The sequence below is a fragment of the Leuciscus leuciscus genome, assembly GCF_965113295.1.
Source record: "Leuciscus leuciscus genome assembly, chromosome: 2".
Classification (NCBI taxonomy): domain Eukaryota; kingdom Metazoa; phylum Chordata; class Actinopteri; order Cypriniformes; family Leuciscidae; genus Leuciscus; species Leuciscus leuciscus.
Window position 1 is genome coordinate 60,899,443 of NC_138726.1, and position 27,931 is coordinate 60,927,373.

Genomic DNA, 27,931 nt, shown 5'->3' on the forward strand with positions numbered 1-27,931 from the left:
CTCTTGTGTTCTGATCAGGAAATGAATGTTCCCCCTCTTCTTCCTCAAGAGTTTCAGTATCACAGACACTGGACATTAAAATAATCATGATTTCAGTCTTGGCAGTTCATATAGGCTAGTACTGTTATGTACAGTCGTCACATTATAGACACTACATAAACTGAACCTGAAACAACCTGTAATATCTATCAAATATATATAGCAGCCAATAAGATAAAAACATTGAAAATTATACAAAAAATGTGCAACTGAAAGAAATTACAGCAATCGGTATTATATATATATATATATATATATATATATATATATATATATATATATATATATATATATATTAGTATGGTTTAACATTTAAAAAAAATCAGTTTTTGGTAAGTACTTGTTTTATGATAAAACATTACAGTAGCCTACAATCACATTCAGATAGGTTTAAATGACTCAATGAAAAGACAATAGTATATATTTTGGTTATTAAAACAAATGTTCTCATAACATGACATCCTAATCTTTTTAAGATTATTCATATTTTGTCATCAAACTAGTTAACGCACCTTTGATATCTCTGAAGTGTCCTCCTTGGCTTGAGTTCACAGGACCATGTAAACAAAGTCGGCACGCTTCCCCGTTTCAGTCTATGTAAACCCGTGAGCGAAAGTTCAATGCAGTCCTGAGTAAAATGCTTGGAGCATACTCTCGTGTTGTCTGTAATCTAATGAGAGAATCACTTAATTAGTTTTATAACTGCCACCCAAAACGTGTGTAACTTGGAAAGATAGCATTAGCTAACTAAAGTTATTTCTGCTTTAACTTAACTTACCTTAAAATGAGGTCCAATATCCCTTCTTATTTTCACAACCCACTCACGACAGGCTTTTGGGTCACCCGGAAAGCGATGAAAGGATATATTTTTATCACTTTCTTTCCGTTGATATGATGAACAGTCTGGTACACAACAATACGCCATTGCAATCGAAACTCTCCTGTGATTCAAGGCGACACTTCCGGTTTTCTTCCCACCGGAGCCTCGCTTTCGATTTCAAAATGGCGGCTGCGTGAAATCAGCGTATAGATGAAGGCGCCGCAACTGATAAAATTCGCAGTTGTAAGACTTTCCCTCTCTGCCGTGCGTGCGCGCGCTATCGGTTGGTTTGGACGCGTGCTCGCTCTAGGTTCTGGGAGATTTTTAACTAATTTGCTCCATAACTAGTGGTCCATCCAGTAGTTAAGAGCCTGAATTGTTTATAGTAATTCTGAAATTTAGTGCACATGAGTGAAAAAAAAATAGAGCACAGAAGAATGTCTATTTTTGCGTGAGATTTCTTTGTTGAGCGTGAGAGCGTGAGATTGAGGCTGAATGCGTGACTGTCACGCGAGATGCGTGAGAGTTGGCAACCCTGCACTTGAAGCAAATGTTCCATATTGTGTCGAGGCTTCGAATCAATCCGACACCCGTCTCAACGGTGACACCTAGTGGTCACTTGCAGGTGTTGATCTGAAACAACCTTGACAAAAAGCCATTCAAAAAATGTGTTGCTTTTTTATTATTGTATTTTTTTCTAATATGTGAAGCTTGTAACATGTAGGCTCCTCACTGTGCATAATGATATTTTAGTCATGAAAAATGAATAATAAAAGAAATCAAGCCACAATGTCTCACTTTTTTATAGATTTTTATATAAAACATATCAATTTCTCTGCTGTGGAAGGACTTAGCCTACTTCTTTTTTTACAGATAATTTTCAAACGCAAGATGCGTTTGCTTTAATACAGATGTGCGATTGTTTGGTCTGTTTCCGACCGTGTCAATCAAACACTTGTGAAACACTCTGAAGCTTCATTTAGCCGCAGTCACGTGACATGGGTGTTTTGAATCACGCTTCGGATCAGTGTTTGGAAACATCTGCGCTTCGGAACGTCAGTTTCGTGTCAGCCATCCCTAATGGGAGCTTTATTCTTCATCTTCGTCTGCCTTCCTGCAACTAGGGATGGGGAAATGAAGCCTCATGAATCACTGAGGCTTTCCCCTGACTGTTCCGGGAAAAGATTGAAAGCTTCGAGAGTGTCGAGAACAGCGCCATCTGGTGCTTATTTAAAATAAAGCAGCCAGAAGCCTGTGTTAGAAGCTCCGGCAGATGCAGCAACCTCAACACACTCCATAGTTTCAATGTTATGTGTACAAATACAAGATTGACATGTTTGTGTTTGATTTGTTCATTAAATAAATAAATTTTCTCTCCTCACAAACACATCAACCAGACTGAGCCAACAATGACTCGTTAAATAAGATCTGGGGTTCAGCTTTCTGACCAGATATCCTTAAAAGGCTAGATGTCTTAAAGAGCATCTTGCAGGTTAGAGGACCCAACAAGTCAATGTATAGAAAAATAATGTAGGAACTAGATTTTCTTTAAAAAAAAATTATAAACACGCTACAGTGGCTTCTGGAGTCGTTTTTGTGAGAAAATTTTACTTCCGCATCTGAAAATGGGCGTGACGGGCGTGACGTAGCACGAGGGAGAGCGGTCGATTCAAACAACAGGGAAAAATGGATTGCAATGACATTTCGGACGCTGAGGGAATTGTTGACGGACCACAGCCATACAATTATGAGCCTGCTAGGCTGCCAAGAGAGCAGGGACAGGCCAGGATTAATGTTACACAGAACATATTGGAACTTACAATAACAGAAACTAAGCTTTGAACAGGCGTTTGTCATGCTCATTAATATCCGCCCAGACTAACGTTACGTGATATAACTTAGTGGTTTCTCGTCGAGAGACAGAGAGATATTTATTCCTGATACATTTTTTGTTCCATAGGTGCTTGTGTGGGAAATGCGAGGCAATGTTTACAGCTGAGGAAAGTCATTGTTGCAGGGAGGTGGATGCATACCGGGCCTTAGTGGAAAATGCAAAACTTCCATGGTTGCAGTTAGTGTTACTACAGTAAAGCCATGGTGAATGTTGCTGATCTGTGGACACTGGATAGTTCGTTCATTCATTGCACAATGTTTATTCCTGGTTTCCACGTCAGCGCTGTTTGATCCGTTAATAACGGAGAAATGTGAATATTTCTCACTAGATCTCGCAGCGATGTTATTACTTCAGTGGCGAATTCAAATGCTTTATTTACTGGATCTCGCAGTTACAGTGTTGCTTGATCAGGCTCGCGCTGCACTGGTCCAAACTGATAAACGGTCCACACAAACACAATAACGAGTAGCTCAGTTTCGTTCCGCTTACATTGCGTTTGCCAGTTGATGTTGTGCTCGCACCTACATCCGGCGGGAGAACCCGAAGATGCGTGCACTGAAGGAACCGCACCCGCATCAGCTCTGAGTCTCACCCGGTTCTTACTTCGGTATCCCATGTTGAACTCCATCATATCGCCGGGACGATAATCCTCCGATCTGAAGTGTTCCGACCGCGACCGCGTTTTCCGAAGCCAACGCGGAAGAGAAATCCCGTCTCTTCACCTGCACAAACCGCACCCAGGCACGAAAGAAAGCACCGTCCTTTTTCTTGTTAGGAAACTGGTGGACTCGATGTCCTGACAGGCTGGAGTTTTTGCAAGCTCCACAAACACAAAAATTTACCATGACGATGATAAATTGAAATACAAAAACTACTGAAAACACACTGACTCACGACCGCTCTTACTGAATACCAACCTACTCTGCACTGAGCTGCGGCAGAGCACAGCACACATCTCCCTCGTGTGACGTAAAATGACGTGATGTTGAAAAAAAGCGGTTTGTACGAGCAGTCAAAGAAACGCTCACTTTATCTACTAAATTGGTGTCCTTATGTCGTTTTAAAACATTTTAAATCCTGCATTATCTTTTCATATGGTATTTTCATACACGGTTATATATTCATTAAGATTTTTTTTTTACATGCAAGATGCTCTTTAAGGCAGAGTCTCGAACGGCACCACTCAGCGGCCATCTTGTCACAGGGAAGCTTTCTGGCGAGCTCTGTGGTATCTGAAGTAAGGTGAGTGACAGAGGTGTCAAGTAACGAAGTACAAATACTTAGTTACATTACTTAAGTAGAAATGTTGGGTATCTATACTTTACTGGAGTAATTATTTTTCAGACGACTTTTTACTTCTACTCCTTATATTTTCACGCAATTATCTGTACTTTCTACTCCTTACATTTTAAAAATAGCCTCGTTACTCCTAGTTCATTTCGGCTTGTTTTCATTCCGGTTTGTCGTCGTAAAAAATAAATAAAATTGGCCAATTACACAAACGGTTAATAGATCTGAGTCCCGCCTCCTGAACACACATCACTAAACTGATTGGCTTTGTGTTTTCTTTCTATCTTGTGAGAGGCTGTAGTCACATTTGGTTGTGCGAAGCACCAAAACTCCTCCGAGTCCTTAGGAAACCTAGATGCGGTAAGCGAGGGAGAAATCAACAGTTCTGTGCTCAAGAATACGGTGCAAATCGCGTCAAATATTGATTTGGGGACAGACGTTTTTACAATATAATGACAATCGTAACATAACACTAACATAATCGTTAGTGTGTGTGTGTGTGTGTGAGCGCGAGAGAGAGAGAGAGAGAGAGAGAGAGAGAGTGAGAGTGTGTGAGTGTTGTGTGTGTGTGTGTGTGAGAGAGAGAGAGAGAGAGAGAGTGAGAGAGAGTGAGAGTGAGAGTGTTGTGTGTGTGTGTGTGTGAGAGAGAGAGAGAGAGAGAGAGAGAGAGAGAGAGAGAGAGAGAGAGAGAGAGAGTGAGAGTGAGAGAGAGAGAGAGAGAGAGAGAGAGAGAGAGTGTGTGTGTGCAACTCTACATTATAGGGTCAAAATATCCCCACAAAGATGTCAATATCCGAAATCCTTGTCCTTTTGGGGATTTTTTTTTTTCTTTCAGAAAACAGCTTATAAATCAGACTTTTGTTTTTTGAAAATGTAAAAATGCAGACAGTTTTCTGTGATAGGTAAGGTTAGTCTATAGGGGGGTAGAATACACAGTTTGTTTGTACAGTATAAAAATCATTATGTCTATGGAAAGTCCCCATAAAACATGAAAAAATAACATTGCTTGGTCTGTTGAAGGCTGGTCTTGTTGAAATGAGAGGCCTGTTGATCAAATCTTCCCAGTCTCATCAGCTGGACTGAAAGAAGTTTCAGTGCTCTTAGGACACTGAAAACATGGCTCAGAGGGCACAAGTGACACGACAGTATTGCTGTGTGTCGTGTCCAACAGGACAAACTGGACAGTATTGCTGTGTGTCGTGTCCAACAGGACAAACTGGACAGTATTGATGTGAAACATATGCCAACAGTTAATTTCTGTTAAATGATTAGTTGACTTAGTTAAAAATGAAAATTCTGTCATCATTTACTCACTCTCGAGTTGTTTCAAACCAGTTTCTTTCTTCTGCTGAACACATAAGAAGATATTTTGAAGAATGTCGATAACCAGACAGTTGATGGTAGCCACTAGATATTGACTTCCATAGTATTTTTTTTTTTCCTACTATGGAAGTCAATGGGGTCCATCCACTGTCTGGTTATCGACATTCTTCAAAATATATTCTTTTGTGTTCATCAGAAGAAAGAAATTCATACAGGATTGAAACAGTTTGAGGGTGAGTAAATGATTTTCATTTTTGGGTGAACTATTTCCCTTTAATGAAAGATGCAGACATGTGTTTGGCTTCTTCAAAAAGCAAGGAACAAGACAGTATTGCACTATTGCATTGCACTATGAGCGGAGTAAAGTTAAGTCTCTGTTAAACTGCCACCATGTCTTTATTAGTTATTTGTAACATTACAGAATTAATTAATTTACGTATTGTTAATGTCAATATAGACCTTATAAAAACCTTAATACATTATCCTATTAATTTCCTGATTCCTTAGCTTATATAGCTTATTTATTTAGAAAATTAATTTTCTATGGGCATATATACGGCTGAAACAGGTAGCCTAGTGCATCATCCCAAATTTTTCAACATCAACATTTTAATATAATTATAGTCAAATATGGCCTTTAGAAAAATGTGTTTTTTTTTTGAGGAGCTGGGGTAGTGCACTATATAGGCCCCAGTGGCACGGCCTTAGCTTTTGTCCTTAATGGTATTTTTTCCTTACATTACTTTTACTTTTATACTTTAAGTAGTTTTGAAACCAGTACTTTTACTGGTACCTAGTATCTATGCTTCTACTTGAGTAATGAATGTGAATACTTTTGACACCTCTGGTGAGTGATCAGCAGAGCCGCCTTAACCTAATGTTAGGCCCCGGGGCTGAGAGGTTTTGTAGGCCCCCCATCCCCTCAATTTAAAGAGTCTCATTTAACTATAGTGTTTTTTTTAAATATTGTTTTTCATTTTAATATTGTTATTAACATATCACTGAGCACATAAACACAAGACACTTTATTTAACAACCACACACAGCAACTAAATTTCAACTTTATGCAAATGAGAAGCGATTTTCGCGAGCGACGACCAATAGGAAAGAAGCCTTTCAGTGGAGCTCAGCTCCCGTCACCGTCTCGAGTGAAATTGCATGTGAATCGGCAAGACCGAAGAGTTCAAGGGCGATTTCACTGTTTTATATGATTTGACTGTAACTAACCACAAACATGGATATAATAAAATGATGCATGGAAAAGAAACTGTCGACAGTCTCAGTGAGTTTAATTCATACATTTATAGTTCGAGTGTTGTAGTTTTATGATGCAAGTTTAGCACTGCTGCAGTTCATTTTACAGTGCATTATGTTGACTATTAGGGACAAGAAAATGTATTAGCCTATTTGTCAAATTCGGATGACGTTTTAGTAATTGATGACAGTATGAGTGAGTTTAATTTGTAGATTGATCGATCGTTAATCTAGTAAATGATTTAATCCCTGAACACTGCTGTGTGGTAGATATAAAAACACTCTCCCAACAGCATACTGTTTCCTTTCAGCCTAATTCCTAGTCAAATTAAAATGATATAGTTGTATAATATCACTTGTGGTGGTGTTTTGTATAGATGTGGCCAGACGAGCAGTCTCGCCTCATTCGCGCCGCGGGACCTCTAGACGCGCGTAAACGCGTCTTTACAACACTGAAATCACTCGCGCCAGACGCTCTATTCGCGTTTGGTGTGAACGCACCATGCATTAAGGCGGCCTTGGTGATCAGTACTAACACAAATCCTCTTATCTCGCTGAAATCTTGACGGATTTACAAACGGTTTGGTTTCTTAAAAACGTTATTAACGTGGCTATAATTCTGAACGCTGGAACATGTTTAAATTGCAGATTTTCTTAATTATTCATATGTATGCAAATAAAATAAAGACCTGTAAATAAACTGACAAATCATTTAATCTGAAAAGAATAAATTCACTTTGAAATAAACATCACTCTATATTACTTTCAAAACTTTTTTTCAAAACAATCCAGAAAGTTAAATTGTAACCTCAGTCTGGGATCATAGAGGAATTCTGTTCATTGTAAAGTTTACAATAAAGGCAAAATGCAAACAGTCGTTTTAACAAACTTATTTTTTTATTAACGAACAAGCCCCTTTACATCATAGGTTAACTTTTAAAATAAATGATGAAGGCACAATATGTGACCCTGGACCACAAAACCAGTCTTATGTGTAATTTTTTTTTAAATTGAGATTTATACATCATCTGAAAGATGAATACATAATCTTTCCATTGATGTATGGTTTGTTAGAATAGGATTGGGCCGAGATACAACTATTGAAAATCTGGAATCTGAGGGTGCAGAAAAATCGAAATATTGAGAAAATGGCCTTTAAAGTTGTCCATTTCAATTGGCGATAGTGCTGCATCCATTCACAAAAATAAATGTTTTATATATTTAAGGTGGGAAATGTACAAAATATCTTCATGGAACATGATCTTTACTTAATATCCTAATGATTTTTAGCATAAAAGAAAAATCTATAATTTTGACCCATACAATGTTTTGTTGGCTATTGCCACAAATATAACCGTGCAACATAAGACTGGTTTTGTGATCCAGGGTCACATATAGGCATTTGTCATCAGAATTACAGTATATGAAAGCTGCTTATCAAATGGTCTGTAATACCTCAAGTCCTGTACATGTCAGTGAATGTAAGTCCTGTGTCAGGGAAGTTGAGTCAGTGCCTTCCACTTTGCAACAGTACAGCAGTGCATGAGTCAACAGCATTTAGCAGATGAAAACCAGTTGCAGAATATGAGTGGATCAGTTGTGTCCAGTTGCTAACAGTACAGTTCAGTGCATAGTTGTTTCACAGAGAAGAAATGGCTGTGCAGATCCAACTTTCTCAAAAAATCCTGGAGTGCTGGTTTTACTGTGATAGGTGTGGTAAAAGGACAGTAACCACAAAACTTATCATGCTTTTACCTCAGTATTGGTAGTTTTAAAGTTATATTTGTTGTAAATGCATATTAAAATCCAATATTTGTAAGGTAAATCAGTAATTTTACCTTTAAATCATTTATATATTATACATAATTATATTTTCTTTTCTCTTTTTTCAGCTGAAAATACCAAAAAGGCCTTTTGGACTTAGTCAGCCCATTATTGCTTGAGGAGAAGTAAACGGAGAAGACGGACATCTATGACAAATACATCTCTGACAGCATACTTCACATTGTTGACTGTTACTTCAGACACACGTTGGATAGCTTTCTCTGTTAAATCTACATCACAGAGGTTGTGATTGACCATCAGGGCTCACTGCAGCTCCACAGGTACAGATAAAAATGGAGTGGTCACACTTTTTACCGGGACATTTCCTAAACAGGAAAACATGCCAATATTTACCATCAGGTGGCAAATCATGCATTATGTCCGGTGGTTAAGCTTTTGTCACATCTAAATATTGCAACTCTTCAAAAGGTGAAGGACCATTCACACCATAAGTCACTTTGTTGTCAGGATTTGTTGAATGCGGGCAAGATGACACTGATGAACCTTCCCAGCTAACACAAATACGTGACTGTTACGTAACTGCAACGTAATCTGGTGACCAAACTTTCGTCGTGGCGACGTAATTAGTTACGTCGTGGCAACCGGAAAAGTGAAATTCCCAGATACGTTGCTACAACGTAACTTTGTAACGTTGTCAGCAGGTAACGGCGACGTCGTGGCAACGTTGTGGATCGACAGTCGTGTATTGGTAACCAGTTGGTCATTTTAGTTTTTAATAATATGGGCGGACATGCAGTGGTCTAATTTAACTTGTCCTCATTGGCCCAAAACTATTTTAGAGACTTTTTCAACGACATATGAACGATATACAGACTCAGAATTTGGTTGATTTAGTTCATTTACTATAGAACAAAGCACAAACAGCAAAAACAGTTTACAAACAGGTTACATTTAAATGAACAAGATTTTCTTCAAAAGCTTGAACATCAAACTACTCCTACACGTCTTCATTTTGGTGGCCCTAATAACAAAGCAAGAATAAGAAAAGAAAAATGCAAGAAAAAAGAACAGTTGAGTGTTTTCCCATTTAACATTTAAATATAAAAAGCAATTAGCACTGAAAGATAGAATCTGTATAAGCAGACAGTTTTGTTTAAAAATCACTTGTATATTTTTCTAAACATTGTCACAAAGTTATGTTGTGGCAAGTGCATTATTTCCTTTTAAAATAATTTGATAACTTAATGACATGTATCACTATATTCTATAAAACCTTAGTTTGAAATCATTTTTTTTGTACATTTAATAATACATATTTTGTTTTTCTTCTTCTGAAGTCATAATTACAATGTCCCTTTCTTTTTTTTAACTAGGAAACTAGGCCTATTTATGATTATTCCTGAAGGCAGCATTAAACTCCTAAAATGTCAGGTGGTGGTGCAACTGTCCGAACAAATAAACAGATTAAGAAAACAATTTAAAATGGTGTCTTAATAATAACAAAAAAAACTATGCCATCATTTTAGGTTTGAAGCCTTTCATATAATTGTTTTTTATACATATTAGTAGTTTTAAAGCTGTTGAGATAATTGAGAAACTTTTGTCCGGCCATTTGTATATTCTCAAATGTTATTATGAATTTACAAGGTAATAACAGTAAAGATGATAATGCATCATCCAGAGGAGCCTAACTGATCTCTTTGGCAGAGTGAAAAAGTTTGTAGAGCTCTCTCAAATACTGATAAAAACTGCTAATTTCAAGTATGGGTAGGTTGGTGGTACACTTTCCATGTCAGGTGGTACAACTACAATACATAATATTTTTGCTGTACCACCTGACATAAAAACTTAAATTAGTTTAAACACTTTAAAATATAATTTAACATCTGAAAATTGTTTAAACACATTGTCTTCAAGAGTGTTGATGTCATTAGAAGTCTTCCCAAGTGAGGCTGGATCCAAACTGGAGCTGCTGTAATCTCTAGTAAAATATGCTGAGCATCCTGAGATAGAAACAAGGAGACAACAGGAGAAAGATTAGCATTGCTGCTGTTCATATTATTTCAGGCAAAAGATGGTCATGTGCACTTTTTACTATTTCATCACGTATAGTGCAAGATTATGAGATGTGTTAATTGAATGCTTGGCTAAAGAGATGTGTCTTTAATCTAGATTTAAATTAGGATAGTGTTTCTGGGCCCCAAACATTATCAGGAAGGTTATTCTAGAGTTATTCCCTTACATTCTATTGAATTAATAGGAAATCATCTGATTTTAAAAAGAACACATGGCCTAACGAGTCAGCATTTTAATATTTGAATACTATACATTCTTACAATGCAAACGTCCTAAACATTTCTGAGTATTATCAATGTTGAAAACAGTTGTGCTGATTAATCTTTTTGTGTAAACCAATGTAAAAGTTTAATCCATTTTCTTTTTTCTCTCTCCAGGATTCATTGTTAAATAGACCCAACATATACACTACTGTTCAAAAGTTTGGGTTCAATAGAGTAAAAAAAAAAAAAAAAATCATATTTTATTCAGCAAGGATGCATTAAATTGACCAGAAGAGAGAGTAAAGATTTCTGTTTCAAATAAATGATGCTTTTTTTTCTTTCATTCATCAAATAACCCTGAAAAACACAAAAATATGAAGCAGCACTGCTGTTTTCAACACTGATAATAATCTTAAATGTTTCATCTATGGTTTTAGTTTTACTTATTCACTTATTCATGTTGCTCATACAGTGTCACTTAAGTTTGGATGTCAAAACTTTCTTAAAATAAATTAAACAAATAAATGTAAATGTAAATATGAGAATTTAAAATAACAGATGCATGGTGATATACAGTAGGTGACAAAATATTGTGAGAAAATGGATATGAAGTTATTTAATGAGCTTCCTCACTTCACCTGTTTCCAACTTCTCTGGCAGCAGCTTTCTTCAGAAATATTGAAGTCGTGGAGCTTCCTCTGTTGTAGAAGGATTATTTTGTTGCTCCTGAAATCACAGAACTAGTTTTATCAATTTGTGTTTACCATTGAGCTAAGTTTCAGCCAATTTCCACACTCCATGTAACGTTAAGTGACGTCATCGAGTACGTTTATGTTAAAAACGTTTATGTTAAATAAATTAGCTCACTTCCAAACTAACTTATTTTTTACAAAACTATCAAAACCTCTTATCTACCCATAAAATGTGATTAAAATCCTAAACTTTCATATCAAAAGCTCAAGCTATGAAGTTAGCATAACGTTATCTCTTCTGAAAACGGTTGAGATGCTAACGGACTTTTTCCGAAGACACTAAACCATTTCTATAAAGCAAATATTCAACAGAAGCGTGTCACTTACAAGTACGAGAAGTGTCAAGAACAGTTGTGTGTATTATTTGTGTGATTTTAGAGACTAAACTCACCTGAAAGCAGTGAAAACAACAGCGAGAGACGGAGTTCTGCCGCTTTGTCAGTTGCAGTCAGTGGGGCGGTCGGTGACGCGCCGTTTCCATGGCAACTCATCTCCGCTCCAGTGTTTGAGGGCGACTCGAAGGTTCACGCGCACGCCCATTAAAACGTCAAAGCCACGCAACATTTACAAACATAAACATCTAGAATTATAACCTTACTTGAATAGAATGAACGTATTTCAAACGTACAGAATACTAAACAAACAATTTAAACAAATAAAATATTTCATAGAAATGCAGTCTGATAAGATGGTAATGAAATTACGGGCCCGTGACGTTGCAGTTCCGTTGCCAGTAAGTCATGAAATTACCAAGTTATTACGAATAGAGTACGTATCTGGAACGTAGTTGGTTATCTTATAACCTTAGGAGGACGTACTGACGACGTTGTGGGTTGGTAATATGATGGTAATGAAATTACGGTCCTGTTACGTTGCAGTTCCGTTGCCAGTAAGTCATGAAATTACCAAGTTATTACGAATAGAGTACGTATCTGGAACGTAGTTGGTTATCTTATAACGTTAGGACGACGTACTGACGACGTTGTGGTTTGGTAATATGATGGTAATGAAATTCCGAGCATACGACGTTGTAGTTACGTTGTCAGTTGGTAAGTCATGAAATTACCAAAAAGTACGAATAAATTACGTAACTGCGACGTCGTGTGTTAGCTGGGTTGGCTGTTCTTAAAACAAAGCTGTCTTCCTCAAACATGTTTTATATCTCCATAAGAAGCCATGCAATAACGACAGATTCTACCAGAGTTAAATGACATGGTAAATCCACTGATCATGTGAGCTGACAAGTTATCACCATATAAAGTTGCAAGAGCAGCACAAAGTGTGTGTTCAGTTTCATCAACAGTTACTGTAAAATCATCAGTTGTCAGTTTTTTAAGATCATTTAGCAAAGGATTTAAGATGACATCCAAACCACACTGTTTAACATATGAATAACGCACCAACAACGCTAAATGAATATGTCTCTGCTGCGATCTATACTTGTTGTCCAAATCACTACAGTACAATAGAATGAGCACAGCTTGTGCTTGGCTCTTCTTGACCCCAGTGGGTTAACTACTTCGAATTCATCTTCATAGAAATGCAGTCGCAGTGCAGTTGGGTGATCTTTAAAACACATGTGTTGTTTGAAAATGTCTCCATCATAGTAGTCTGTTAAAAATGTGTTGTCTGTCTCTGGATTATTCTCATTCAGAATTTGATCCCAAATGTCCTCATGAGAACAGTCATTTTTCAGCACTTTATCAATTGGGTACATATGAATAGGAGCCCACTGAGTGTCCTACAGAATCCCTTAACTTAAAATGGACAGGTTCTGTCCTGTTAAGCTTGGATTTACAATGGTCTTTTATCATGTATGGAGATCGAATAGCTTTTGAGGCCACATCAACAAAATCATTAGACTGTATAACCCTTTTCAGTTCTGGACTTTGTGACATGTCAAAACCACTTTTCTGCAGGTGGTAAGCTATAAAAGCATCACAGTTCTCTTTAAAAAAAGAGTGAGAAATGAACATCATCAACAATTTCTTCTTGAACAGACATTGGTAGGTGATTTTTCTCTCTACATTTCAGAATGAACTTGAAAATATTTTCTTTGAAATTCTTTAACATCTCATTCATACATGGAGGATTTTCAGTGACAGTGTGTGTCCTAGGCTGATCAAAATCTTCATCGGCTACCTCAGTATTTCCATCATCTTCATCGTCGTCGTCAGGACGTAAAACATGGTCTGTGTGTTTTCGATATACATGTCGCCTAAAAGACTCATATTTTGTAAATGTTGACTGGTAGTCATTAAGTCCACATGTAATAGTGAAATTGGCTTCATGGGCATGAATGAGTCCTATGTGATGAATTAGTTTCATCAAGGTGAATGTCCTCCTGGAGCATTTGGGGCACTGGTATGGACGAGGCCTGGTGGAGTCAGTAGAGGAGATTTATTTGCCTAGTGACAGTTATTGGCAGAGGCTGGTCACCATCCACAACTATTCTGGCAATGTACCTTTGGAGAAACATCAGAGTGTTCTTCAGATGTCTTGGATATGCAAGATTGAATACGAAGTATGTGCAGAAGGCTGAGATGATTCCCGAGTTGCGAAACACCTCGATGTGGTCCACGTAAGGAATAATTGACGACAGGCCGTTGAATTATTAGAAAAATAATGCACACCCGAGGTGGTAATGCGGTCACGACGCGAAGCGGAGTGGCCGTTACACCTCGGGTGTGCATTATTTTTCTAATAATTCAACGGCCTGAAGTCAATTATTCCGCTTATACTACAGTTACCACACCTCGAAACATTGTTCAGATTATGTATTTCAAGATGTTTGTAAAGTTTTTGTCATTAAAACGCTCTTGTATGTAGGACTAATTTCTTACGCATCTAATCCCATGCCTCCGTTGCTAATTCCAAAACGTCATTTCAGAGTTAGTAACGGAGGTTTGAGCCGCTGATAGCAGACTAATGCTGAGTTAGGGTTAGGGTTAGGTAGAGTTAGTAACGGAGGTTTGAGCCGCTGATAGCAGACTAATGCTGAGTTAGGGTTAGGGTTAGGTAGAGTTAGTAACGGAGGTTAGAGCCGCTGATAGCAGACTAATGCTGGGGACACACGACTAGCTGACACATTCTCTGACTGTTTTCATCGACTGCAGCAGATTTTAAACACCGACTTTGAACAGACTGAACGCGCTGAACACGCGTTTGGGCATGATCAGTCATATAAGTATCAAATTACATTTATAACCGGCCTTAAAGTGTGTCCCCGGCTTTATGCAGTTATTAATGCAGTTATTAGAGAGAGATGTTGCAATAATGAGACAGAAAAGCATGTGCGTCAATATTATTATTTATTAATTAATTCAATTCGTTTTAATGAATTCGTTAATTCTTTTTTTCTTTCTATTATTGACAGATGACAGTAGACTAGCCAAATAAATGAAACCCAAAGCCCTTTTAACAAGTAGGCCTATCAATAATTATTTATTTGTTAAATTATCTGCAATAAAAATCCGTGCTGCAGGACTATCCATTTATTTAGCCTATATTCAGTTTAATTTTCTATTGATTATAGATAGGACTTTATAGTTTATTTATTCAAATTAAACTGCATGTTTCTATTGATTGTGAAGCTAGACATTGAAAATTGCAGATCAAGCGTATGGGGCGAAATGCTTTTTCTTGTTATGATTTGTATCCTATTTTCCGTTATTACAGTTGACTACGCGAAGTGATATGGAACTGTAATGCGGTCAAGACCTGCCTGGAACTACTTTAGCCGTGCGTTTCCCTGAAAATAATGCACACCTTAGAACGTTCGTCAACCAATCAGATTCAAGCATTCAACGGCCCTGTAGTATAATTTCAGAATATTTGGTCAGAAGACCATTTTCCAGTCTCGGTCGGTCAACTGAATTTGGGTACGGGCTGTCAAGATCAGTCTATTCAAAGCCAAACGGAAAAAAAGCAAATTAACCTGTTATTCTTACCATTTGGTGAAAAATATTAATACCTCAAATTCTGGTAACAAACGAAAAGTTAATCCATTCTGACATATTGCACTTGTTCTTAAAGGAGGAATGTGAGGCTGTTGCGATGTTGTTCATTGATAGGGTTGTTAAAATAGCAATACTTAGCATTGTGTTATTGGGTAGATACACTAGATTACTAAGCACATGCATCATCTACGTTCTTTCTTTACACATTATATGCTCAAATAGTAGTTTATAATTAGAATGTGACTATATTCTGATGTGGTGTGCAGACTCAGCTAGTAAATTAGAGTACAATTTAATTTTTTAGTCATTGGGCACAAATATTGTGCTTATGTACTCAATAAACTTCCACCTTTTCCTTTCACACAAGAACAGATATGCATTGCTGTTAAAACTAGTTTGACTGGATTTAAGCAAGAACTGATGAATCTAAAGTAATTTAACAATGGTGGAAGACAAAAAGCAATAGGACCATCCAAGCAAGTCTTCAGCGTAGCAACACTGATGAGTTGATCAAGTCAAGTGAAGTCAAGTCAAGTCAAGTCAATTTGTATAGCGCTTTTCACAATACAAATTGTATCAAAGCAGCTTCACAGTATTAAATTTAAATAATACAACAAGGTTTGTTTCTAGTGGAATTTATTGATTGATAAAAATAAATTAATATTCCCCAAATATCCCCAACTGAGCAAGCCAAAGGCAACAGTGGCAAGGAACCGAAAATTGTCACCTTGTCAATTGATCAGCCTCATTACCACTTAAAAGTAATGAAATATTTAAAAGTGGATAAAGTATTCCTTTAAGTGGAGATATGTGTGGTGTTAACAATGTGATTTTCTTTCTATCAGTACGTTTGTCAAGTGTATTTGGTGTTATGGAGATGAACAAAAGAGATTTTAGCAAGCAAGACATACCTCTACAAGTGTAATAAAGCGATCAGTGTTCTCCTTGAAGATGTAAGGCAGAAAGATGAGGGCTGCCCTGAGGTCAATATCTGCAAGACATACTTGATATTTAAACAACATTTTTCTAATTCAGAAGCAGTGCAGGCAAATATAAAGGTCATCACTATGCATTTGGTCCAGTGTAGATGGCAATTTCAGGTAAGCAATTTGAATATAAAAGATGATTTTCCCACAGAACCTGTGTTAATTAACACCTTGTCAATTGAAGTACTCTGTTTTATGACATAAGAATAATAACAAATCTAAAATAGAATTAAAGACATATTAAGACCCACGACTTGGAAACACTGTGGTATAGGCATTAACATTTAATCAGTACCTGGAAGATCCTCAGTAAGAGCTTCTTCTTTTGTCTCCAGGTAAATCTGGAATAGTGGGCATTTCCTTTGAGTACATTTGAAGACTTCAGTGAATCGCCGACACAAGCTCCCTGTTGCTGGACGGATACGTTCCAACTCATCACACAACTACAGAAGAAAAAACATGAAGCTTTATTCCGAATCAGAAATCATTATGATACTAATATAAGAAGCATTACTCCATGGCATATGGAAGATATGTGAAATTTGTGTGTAGACTACATGTTAGTTTTCATACTATAAAACCATTAAAATTTGCATAATTTATTTCCGCTGTCACATTTTGAATGATGATTAATAACATTTCAGTTACATAGTGGTTTTTGCTTGTTTATTAGAGTACAATACATTCACCAGGTTTGACCCAATAACTGTCATGAAAGCTTCACCAGGAATGTACTGCTCCAAAATGAATGATAAATAATATGCTATATAGCTCACCACAGGTATAATATTTATTCCAGTCGGACAAAACAGCAGTTTCGTATTTGTGAGTTGTTTGCATTCATTAACCCTTTAGGCGGCAGAAGTTTTTTCCTAAAACGTTTGATTTTGACATCTTAATTTCATCATAATCAAAAGGCTATATCTTAAAGGTGATAAAAGATAAAGACTTTCTGTAAATTAGAGAAATATTAAGGATGACCCAAAGTTTATGTAGGGATTACATTTTCCCATTTAATTTGCATATTATGACGTCATATGGTGGCGGCCATCTTGGATTATAGAATTTTCACATGTTTAAATGATCAAATGCAGCACTTCTTTCCCCCCAAAATGTCCCTCACCTTCTGTATGCTATATTGCACAATACTGAATGCTCAGGTAAATAGTAAATAGTAAACAAACTGTGTAAATAATTACTAATAAATGGTAGAAACAAACCGAATGCATGTAGCAGTTGGCCTTTTGCTGTAGAGATTTTCCATTTACAGTAGGCAATCTGTTTCCATGTATGGGGCACATATATATTATTCATATGACACACAAACACAAATAGACAAGACCTGTTTAGTTCAATGTTAGTATTTTTTTTTGGGGGGGGGGGGGGGGGGGGGGGTTTGTTGATGTTTTTTTGGTTGTTTTTTTTAGTTGACAGACGCACACATCTCAAGGACATGAACACACAAAAAATAACACATTGTACACTACTAAATGGTCAGGGAAATAGATAGTAAATCAACAGTGTAAATCATTAGCCCCTCTGCCCCGTGTCAAGAAAAATGGCCTACATTGGTCTCTAATTTGTTAATGCTACAATCTCATCAATAATCAGAGCTATTCATGCTAGAGGAGTTCAACATTTAAAAGTTTACTGTAGCAAGTCAAACTTTTTTTATGTCCCGCCCCATCCAGGCTGTGATTGGTCAGTTGACGAAAAGTAAAACTGACGAGCACGTCGATTTTATGAAAAGTTGAACATGTTTAAACAAAAGGCACCTGATATAGCTAAATAGCCAGCTAGCAAAACTCAAAACCTCCTTATCTTCTCCCTGCTGTCTTCTGTCTCGCCGCTCCAGCTGCTGACATCTCGGTCTGTTTTTGTGATGAGCTGCTCAAGCGGCCACCGAGCAACCCACACACAGGGATCTCTCCCGGTGCTCCGGTGACTAGCTGGTTTTTTCCTGCCAGAGTTTCAACAACTTTCATATGATTGACATTTTTTATATGATTGATTTCATTGCTTTGCGTCCTGCCCGCTACTCGGGGCTACTACTGTTTTGAACGATTAGCGGTGAGGTGCAGGTTGTAGTTACTCGCACATTGTGCTCGTAAATAATTTTTCCGGTTCGCACGTATCGATTTTTAGGGGCATATGCGAGCAAAATGGTCGCACTGTAGAGCCCTGTGTATGTATAGCATTTTGGAGCAGTACACTCCTGGTGAAGTTCTCATTTCCATGACAGGGAATCAAACTTGGTGCACGTATTACACTCACACGGACCAGCAAATAAGAATATACCGTTACAAATTCTAACTATGACCTTAGGATATATTTTTACTTACCCCGGTGGGTGTCCTTAAGAAAGGGTACTTCTTAACGGTGTCCTTTACAGTCATGCCATCAGCAATCTCCTTTTGCCGCCATGCAAACGTCTGCTGCATTCGGTCCCGTACAATCCTGAAGTCAGGTTGCATCTTCTGGTGCTGGCTATGCAAGACATTCACATGAGCCTCAATGGAGGATGGATCCTCACCCAGAACACTTGGTGCCTTTATGGGAATTGAGATAGAGAGAGATACACTTACAAACACTGACATAAAACTAAACACTAAATTGTCTTGTGTAGTTCCACTGAGTGAACCAATCTTCTATCAATCTGATTGAACTTACTTCACCAACCTTATAATTGATAACTACAAAACTGTGAAAAAGAAAATACGACAGACACATTAACCAACTAACTACAACTTAACTAAGCCTCCTTTATTTCCAGTTCACCAAGCTTGGCGTCACTGACCTTGGACACATTTATCTGACTGGTCCTCGCTTTGATTTTGTGTGGCCAAACTTCTCCTTACTACCTCTCACTTCACTGTCGTCAACCAGAGGTGCACGCTCCCACTTGAATTTACGCCTCAGAGATATGTGCCATGTGTGCTAATTGAAACAGAAATATCAATTACCAAAGACAGCTCAGGCATGAAAACTGGCCAGGGGTAAAAAAGGAGAGAAGTATACGGCAGCAAAAAAATCTAATCCAATCAACTTTATATATATATAGCACATTTAAAAAAATGAATCGAATTAATTTCTTTGTGGCAGAGAATACATCTCACATGACCCTTCTTATTAATTTTCTTGACAACATCTGCTAAAGGGAATGTAAGCTCTTCTCCTTTAACCTTAATCTTATATTTCAGTTTTAGCCATGACCAGTTCCAGATGCACTTCAGGCCTGCATCACTCTCTCCTAAATAGTTCACTCTAAAATCAAGCCATAAAACAGTTTTTAAGGTTACACATTATGAGTAACTACCCACTGCGCATAGACACGTCGAAACGACATCTTTTCTACATCGTTTTTGCACGTCCAATTTTGCTCCCCTTGAAGGTGCAGACTGTGACGCAAGATGACGTCTTTTTTCCGACGTCTTCCGCACGTCTAATGTTGAATTCCGTCCACAAAAGTTTGTTTGTGGGAAGAAGGAAGGGTCGGCTTGCTGTGGATCGTGTGTTTTATTAGATACTGTACGTCTTTTCCAAACAATAATCGCGCTCAGCGCGTTTAAACAAAACAGTGACTTTTTTAGGCTACACACACACACACACACACACACACACACACACACACACACACACACACACACACACACACACACACACACACACACACACACACACACACACACACACACACACACACACACACACACACACACACACACACACACACACACACACACACACACACACACACACACACACACACACACACACACACACACACACACACACACACACACACACACACCTTGTTTTTGCTTTCCGTTGGAATCGAACTCGTGATCTTACCGTTACAAGCACCAGCGCTCTACTGTTTGAGCTAGTCTCACACCTTTGTACGCGTTTCCAGTTATCACCTGATGTTGAGACGATCAAATGGAGTTTTTGGAAAATGATCTTAAATAATTATGAATAATCTGTAGGCCTATTCATATGTATTAATCATGTTGATAATAACAATGTTGATATTTGAGGAGCACTTTCCCAAAACGCTATAAATCCATAGTTTTCAGGAAAATTACATTTTTTACCTAGACCCACACATTTTGTGAATATTCAATTTATCCTGTTAAAATGTTTTTTGGCTCAGTCTAAACATGTTGAACAATGATTATTAAATCAAACAACAAAATTGTTGATGATAAATTCAAAGTTATTGAATCGTGATTTGGCATGAAACGTGGATGGAGCGAATAGGTTCAGTACACAGCAAAATTACATGGCAAACTCTTTTTTTAAAAATGGCGTTTATCGCGTAAAAAAAAAAAATACATAGTAATAATCATGTAAATTTCCTGCACCTGTCATAGACGTCCAAATGACGTCCAAAAAAATTACCCAGTTCAAAGGTCCAATGCTGAACGTCAATATGACGTCCAAGTTGGGTCATGGTTGGACGTCCAAATAGTGGACCTAGTTTGGACGTCGAATAGATGTCCAGAATTGGTCATGGACCGACGGACCCAATATAGACATGATCTGCACGTCTATCCGACGTCCAATGTTTAGTGGGTATACTTTCATATGGCATGGTTTACCTTGTACCATAATAGCGCACATACAAATCAGGTGTGTGTGCTTAATACGAGCGCACAGAACCGTATCCGCAGCATTTCTGTATCTGCACACAACAGTATCTGGAGGTCATTTCTGCTCGGAGTGTACGCGGCAGTGATGAGTGCCATTTCAGACATATTATGAGGGGAAAAAACTTTTGCAGGTATTCTGATGAATTATGATGGTCTGCTAATCAATGGCAGCGCCCGGGGACGCTTCGGTTTCCGGCTGATGGATTACCCCCTTGGTTGTTAGTCCGAATTATACCATGGTCTGGGTGAATACTCGATTCTGATTGGCTGCAGGGTGTCCATTAAAAAGTGATAATGTACACCTAGGAAAGGCATCCGGTCAATTTGCCTGATGACAGTTCTAAATGATTGCGCTGGCTCAAACTCACTGATCAACTGCTGCGGTCGGGTCGCTGTGGCCACGTTGCTTGGCAACGCCTGTATACGGGAGATATTAAATAGTGCGCTCAACTTAATAAATAAAAACCCTCACGATTTTTACTCTAAAACACATTAAAGTATTATTAATTGATTAAATCTTTCTTTCTTTCGTAAGTGACCATGGTATAAGTGGGATAATGCCCTTCGATTGTTTTTCTCGATTGCTTAAACACATTTCTTGAAACTATGCCTCGTATTCTCAAAACTATAAACACAAATCCATAACGTCTCACCCAATTCCCCAAACATCCTATTTTCAGGTCAAAATGAAGCTCTACACTCAAAACCGTTCACTCTTGCTGAAAAACCAAACTTTGCCCTCAGACAGGACACACAAGCCCTCAAAATCACACACACTACAACATAGTCCAACACACTGGTGCAATAAATACAAAACAACATTTCCAAAACTGGTAAGTTATGTTGCTTGTGGTTCCCCCCCTCACAAACCTTTTCAGATGATGAACACAAAAGACACAACCAGTGGATACATTGGCACATTTTTATTCATACACAGAAAACACACACAAAAACTTTTTTTTTTTCTATTTTACTCTTTTTTTTTTTTACTCTCTCCTCTAATTTTTTTTTTATATTTACTTACAGTAAGATGTGTGTGACCAACATATGACAGTAAAAGAGCACACACAAACCATATTCTAATATGGAATTCGAATTGTATTGGAATGGTAAAGAGTGTTGGGACGTAACAGGAGGGCCTCCACTCAAGGATACAATATGATGGACACGTCTAAGAATGTTCCACATATGGTTGAAATACCTAGAAAGATAACATTCTGGGAGTCAAGACTATAAAGGAGAAAGGAAGCCCTCCCTTCACTGTCACACTCTGCAGCCACTCTGTGTGACTGTACGACTGCTGGCCTTTTCTTGCAAGAAAATTAACCTCATCAAAGACTATTGGAAATGTTTGTCTCTTATTCAGTGATATAATTTTGTTTGCCACCACACCTCCCTGAAGGTTCTCGAGGCGACGGTAAAGCGACTCATATTTGGCCTTACTCGTAGCCCAGCCTCCCTCATAGTCATACCATTGACAAAGACATGGGCAACTAGAGTGGCTTGAATTTCATCTGAGACTGCTTGTCTTCTTGTCCTTGCCCTTCCTCCTCCTCATTCTTATCCCTCCTCGATCTCTTCCTTCATGTCTTTCTGGATCCATTGTTCCAAAACGCAATAAACTGATTTGGGCCCTTTTATATATCCATTGAAGGTTCTGATTGATGTGTTTTAAATTTTGACTCTTAGTGTTTCCACCTGGGTAATTGTGTGCTAACTGAGCTGAAGCTGTGCTGACTTGAGTGAACAATTTTGAATGCTAGTGCTTTCTAAATGACAACATGGTCTAAGCAATGAGAAATGAAGGGATTTGTGTGTAGAGTTTTGCAGTGACAGTTCAACAAATCTGACTCATGTGTCAAAACAGGGAATAGTGTTTATAGTTTAGGGAAATGGGTGTGCTTTTTGATAAATGGCGTTATGGTTTTGAAATTTTAGTTCAAAAGCCTGGTTATAGTGTTTAAGCAATCGAGAAAAACTGTAACAGAAATTAATGGACTTCGCGGAAGCAACCGTTCTCCGCTTCGCGTCGGACGGTTCACGCCTCCGCGTCGTCCATTAATTTCTGTTAATGGACACCTCGTCGGGCATTATCCCTTACATAACTGACAAGAGGCATTACCAAGATGGCTGCCAAGTGGTGGGACTGGCCTATGACGCCACCAACTGGCGAGCTTACAAGCCCTGGTCATAGTTCAACATTCTGAAAAGTCATCTGCAATTCTAATATTTTATAATATTAATGTTAAAAAACATGGCCTGACCAGCCAAGGAAACATTCGGTAACATTCCACGTTTCTTCCACTTTATAATCCACTAGCAGAGGACATATACAATTTGGCAGGGGTAACATTAGCCCGTTAGCATTAGCTACCACAAATATTTTGTCAACTAAAATGGCATTTAAATAAAAACTTACCTCTGAATCTCTGGGCTTCGATGTCGGTTTCTTCTATGCCTGCTTCTGATCGTTTTTGAAGGACCTCCTCGGTTGAAAGCCCTGTGAGAACCACGAGTAACCATGCTATGACTTATTCTCCACCGATGGCCAAAAGAAAGAAAGAAAGACCGCGAACTGAGATTCAAGCACCAATCAGGGCTGGCTCTAGCCTGACGTCGTCATACTCAGATTCTAGTCAGAATGTGAGTCTGATACTGGTCCATTGAGCTTTGATTATGGGGCGTGTTTCAACCGAACCAGGAAAGAAAATGCCTCTGCACTCAATTGGATAGACCTACAACCAATCAGAGCAACGTAGTAAGTGATGTATGTTTTTCATTCATGTTTCCGATCGACAAATGCCTTGATCGCGGTTCTCTGTTCCTCTTTTAAAATTAATGCGCTGTCGATATCTTCTATAACAGACGCGATGGCTCTCGCGATGAATCTACACATGATGTTTCATAAACAAAGTTCAGGAGGAGCACATTCAAATAATCAATCCAATCAACCGTCTGTGGTCTACCAGCATGAGAGGAAGCATATATTTATCACTCTGTCAACTCACCTAACATTCCTTGACAGTTTTCAGCATTCAGCATCGGCTTGTTCTTCCACAGCCAGGAATACGGGGGAGTACTTTGGGTTCGGGCCGAATACCGAGCCCGAGCCCTCTCCTCGTACAGCACGCCAAATATGCATTTATTCTATCTGACTTATTTGTAAGCGTGAACTCGTGCAATCACAATTCTCCAGCGGCAGTCATTTGAATTCAACCCAAGCGCTCGTTGATGACGTGGATGATTGCGTTACTGTTGCTCATCTGTCCATCATCGCATAAACCCCGCCCTGACAATTTGATTGGTCCGAACAATTTTTGTTCGGGCATAATAGCTCCTCAACGGCACGAGTCCAGACCGAACTTCCCGACCTAAAAATTTTGTGGGCGGGGCTAAGTTCAGCTGGCATCCAGGCTAGGCTGGCTCTACATATTTAACACATCTTTCCACCAATCAAAAGTAGTGAGCTGGCAGTCTCCGTTCCCGCTCTCCAGTAAGTTAGGGATAATGTACTCAGGCTATGCAATGCAAAAATTGTCACGTGCAAGGAGAGAGGACCCAAAAGCAGAAGGCGAATTGACAATATTTAATAGTTGAAAAACAGTTCAGGCAAAAGAACACAGGTGGCCGCAAGGCATGTAAATCCAACAGAAAGTCTCTCAGTAAATAATCCAACAGAAGATAATCTCAGCCAAAGGGAACAGAAAGTCTCTCAGCAATAATGCAACAGAAATACACGGTCAGGGCCGGCAATGGGAAATCCCGGAGGTAGAGAGAGAGAGGCTGGGTCCGTAGAGAGCACGGGAACGCCAAACCGTGGACCACTCACGTAGCTGGAGGTTGGACAAAGCAGAGGCGAGGTAATAATGCAGTCAGTCTAGAACACGCACCAGACAGGACACGACAAGACAGGGGCTGGAACAACAGGCAAACAGGTACATAACATTCGGCAATAATCTGACAAAGAACCAAAGAAAGGAAAGCCTAGAAATAGAGAGTCTAATCAGAGAAGGTGGGAAACAGGTGGGGAGAGAGAGTGAAGAGACAAGGTGATGAGAAACAGCTGAGGATGAATGAGATAATGAATGAGGATGTGTGTGCGTGGAAGGATGTAATAATGAGTGTGACCAGAAGAGGGAGGAAGAGTGTAAGAGAAGGATACCAGGATCATGACAAAAATGTTTTTCATTTACATAATCAATATAATATCATAATTTCATCAGCTGGATAATTGTATTATAATGATTTAATATCAGCAAATTGACTTACAAAACTTTTATTTCCTTTATTTCAAGGCTACTCAAATATAGTGATAAGTTAAAATCTACCTTAAATAATTAAGGTATCATTAAAACCTTTAAACAACAACTTTTACAAAAAAAAATGTAAAAAAAAAATTGATATTGATATTTGTACCTTAACCTTTAAAAGAAACAGTACAAAAATGTACCTTTTAATGCTGGGGAACTTATATGTACCTTGAGGTCCAACAATAAGCCCTATGGGGTGCGTTAGTGTAGATTGTACCTTGGGGGACAGACATAGACTATTTCTGAGTGAGTGTAGAATCAAGTATTGTGATGTGTGGAGGGCTCCTCCTGCCTTAAATAAGGAGGTGGCGTAGTCATCTTATATTTCTGCACTACAATAGCTGATCACTTCTAACACTAAACCTCACTGAAAAGTTTTTGTAATTTTTGATGTAGGCCTACTAATCAATGTTTTAGTTAATGTTTATTAATGTGTTTTTAGACAGTGGCTGATATCAGTTTTTACTATAAAATAGATGTTTTGAAAAATGCCTCTTTTTTTTTCATGCTCAACCGAATGGTTCAATGATATTGTAAGGTTTAGAAGTGGAGTTCATATTTCATATTGGAAAGTTGTAATGCTTAGAATCTAATATGATTTATATTTGAGTTAATTTACTAGAAGTATATTTACAGTGTTTAGTCAGTTAATTATTTACATATTTATGTGTTTACATATTTGATACCGTAAGGATATTCTGCTGAATCTGCCTCTCTGATTCATTCACGTTTATCTCAGTCTAAGTTCTTGCTTCTGTTTGGTTAGTGAAGTCACGTGAAAGGCTGTATAAGGAAGTGTGGTTACTGTTACTTGTTTATTTGATGGGTGTCGCTACTCGATCCATGTTTTTTTCGCACATGCAGGACAGTACAGTACAAATCGTGGCAGTAAAGTACGGATCGAGTAGTGACAGTGACGTTGTCGTAGAAACATTGACGATGACAGGAAGTGGCAGAAAAACTTCGTTCTCGCACATGCGCAGAACAGATCGGGTTTCCGGTACGGATCGAGTAGCGACAATGGGAAACGGGGACGTTTCTTTTGTGGGAGGGGGAGGAAATGTAAGGTTTAGAAGTGGAGTTCATATTTCATATTGGAAAGTTGTAATGCTTAGAATCTAATATGATTTATATTTGAGTTCATTTACTAGAAGTATATTTACAATGTTTAGTCAGTTAATTATTTACATATTTATGTGTTTACATATTTGATACCGTAAGGATATTCTGCTGAATCTGCCTCTCTGATTCATTCACGTTGTTATCTTTTTCACTTCAGCGCTCTCCGTCTCGGCAGCCGTATGTGTGTGCGTAACAGTTTACCAGTTACTCAAGTCCGTGCAAATGATGAGTTATACAAAGTGTTCTGAGTATGCTGCTTTATTGGTCTCTCCGGCATGCATCCACATGACCCACAATGTTGCAGTGAACACAAATACTCAGCGCATCTCTAATGAAAACAACAGAAAACAAAGAAACATACATCTCCGCTCTATTCAATGCTGCAGCATGCGTGTTCCGGACTACTCTACCCATAATTCCCTTCCGCTCGTACTACAATTTACGTCCTTACGACATTAAAGGAACAGCTCCCTATTTCCCCTTTGTTCCACAACAACGTTTATCTCAGTCTAAGTCCTTGCTTCTGATTGGTTAGTGAAGTCACGTGAAAGGCTGTATAAGGAAGTGTGGTTGTTGTGACGGAGTTCAGTAAAAGTGCCGCTTGAGAAAGTCTTCTGTCTCCATTCTGCTGTTTATTATCATAAAGAGTGATCTACCACCACATACCGAACCCTCACGTTACAATATTTATAGTAAAGGTACACAAATTAAGATATGACAGATACTACAATGTATTCATATATAAAACAATCCCGTTCAAATGGACACCAGTGATCTTTCAGACTATACCTTTAAAAACAAAGTGATTTAGTTGTTCTTCAAAAGAGAAAGAAAAGTGAGGACATTAAAGGGATAAAGATAATTACTATATGCATTTTTTTATTCAAATAGAGTTTTGTGTGTACATTTTATTGCATGTTTTGTAATGAAAGTCATACATATTGTTAGGGGTTAACAGTTTAGGACCCAAGGACCAGATGTTTGAAAGAAGACCCGGAGTCAGAATTATAAAAAATTGAAGAAAAGATTTACTGAAGATAGTTTGCAGTTTCATCAGCAGAAGTTCAGCTTCAATAATGCCAGTGGTTCCTTAACCTGTAAGCAAGAAGACTTACACACACACCAACACACAGCCTTTCCAAGGTTGGATTTGGCCAGGCTCTAACTATAAACAGGAGTCTCATCTCAAAACATCAAGATAACAAGTTCTTTCTCTCAGGATAGGACATTTTAGTCTAAATGAAAATATAGGCTTTAACAAAGAAATGGTCCCTTAAACTAAAGACTTCAATGACCCCTATATGTTTTAACATGTTGAAGACCTTTCTCAAACACAAATCCAGTCCCTATTTAATTTCTGGAAGCTGGGATAAATAGGCAAGCACTGTTACTGCATTCAAATATCAAATACTGACATTAAAGAATACATGAAAAGAGCATTTCAGTAATCACACTTGTAACTTGTA

The 27,931-nt window shown here is 38.1% G+C and overlaps 1 protein-coding gene and 1 long non-coding RNA gene across 5 annotated transcripts; both read right to left on the reverse strand.

The window, feature by feature from the left end:
• Window positions 1-9,359: 9,359 nt before the first annotated feature.
• LOC309492565 lies at window positions 9,360-12,551 on the reverse strand. Of its 3 annotated transcripts, none has more exons than XR_014203588.1 (3): window positions 11,828-12,551; window positions 11,318-11,407; window positions 9,360-10,408 (listed from the first exon to the last, which is right to left on the reverse strand). It is a non-coding gene; the product is annotated as an uncharacterized lncRNA (long non-coding RNA). The 3 variants fall into 3 exon arrangements; XR_014203589.1 differs by having other exon boundaries at window positions 11,323-11,410; XR_014203590.1 differs by having other exon boundaries at window positions 11,318-11,410.
• Window positions 12,552-12,557: 6 nt separating this feature from the next.
• On the reverse strand, window positions 12,558-27,533 carry LOC309492509 (uncharacterized protein). Of its 2 annotated transcripts, XM_082161531.1 has the most exons (7): window positions 26,559-27,533; window positions 24,042-24,948; window positions 18,724-18,930; window positions 16,677-16,824; window positions 16,307-16,386; window positions 15,245-15,338; window positions 12,558-14,002 (listed from the first exon to the last, which is right to left on the reverse strand). In XM_082161531.1, exons 3-7 carry the CDS (start codon window positions 18,853-18,855, stop codon window positions 13,872-13,874), a joined length of 585 nt encoding a protein of 194 aa, XP_082017657.1. In that variant the 5' UTR covers window positions 18,856-18,930; window positions 24,042-24,948; window positions 26,559-27,533; the 3' UTR covers window positions 12,558-13,871. The 2 variants fall into 2 exon arrangements, with proteins under 2 accessions (XP_082017657.1, XP_082017658.1); XM_082161532.1 differs by lacking the exons at window positions 12,558-14,002; window positions 24,042-24,948; window positions 26,559-27,533 and adding an exon at window positions 23,453-24,024 and having other exon boundaries at window positions 14,651-15,338.
• Window positions 27,534-27,931: the final 398 nt, after the last annotated feature.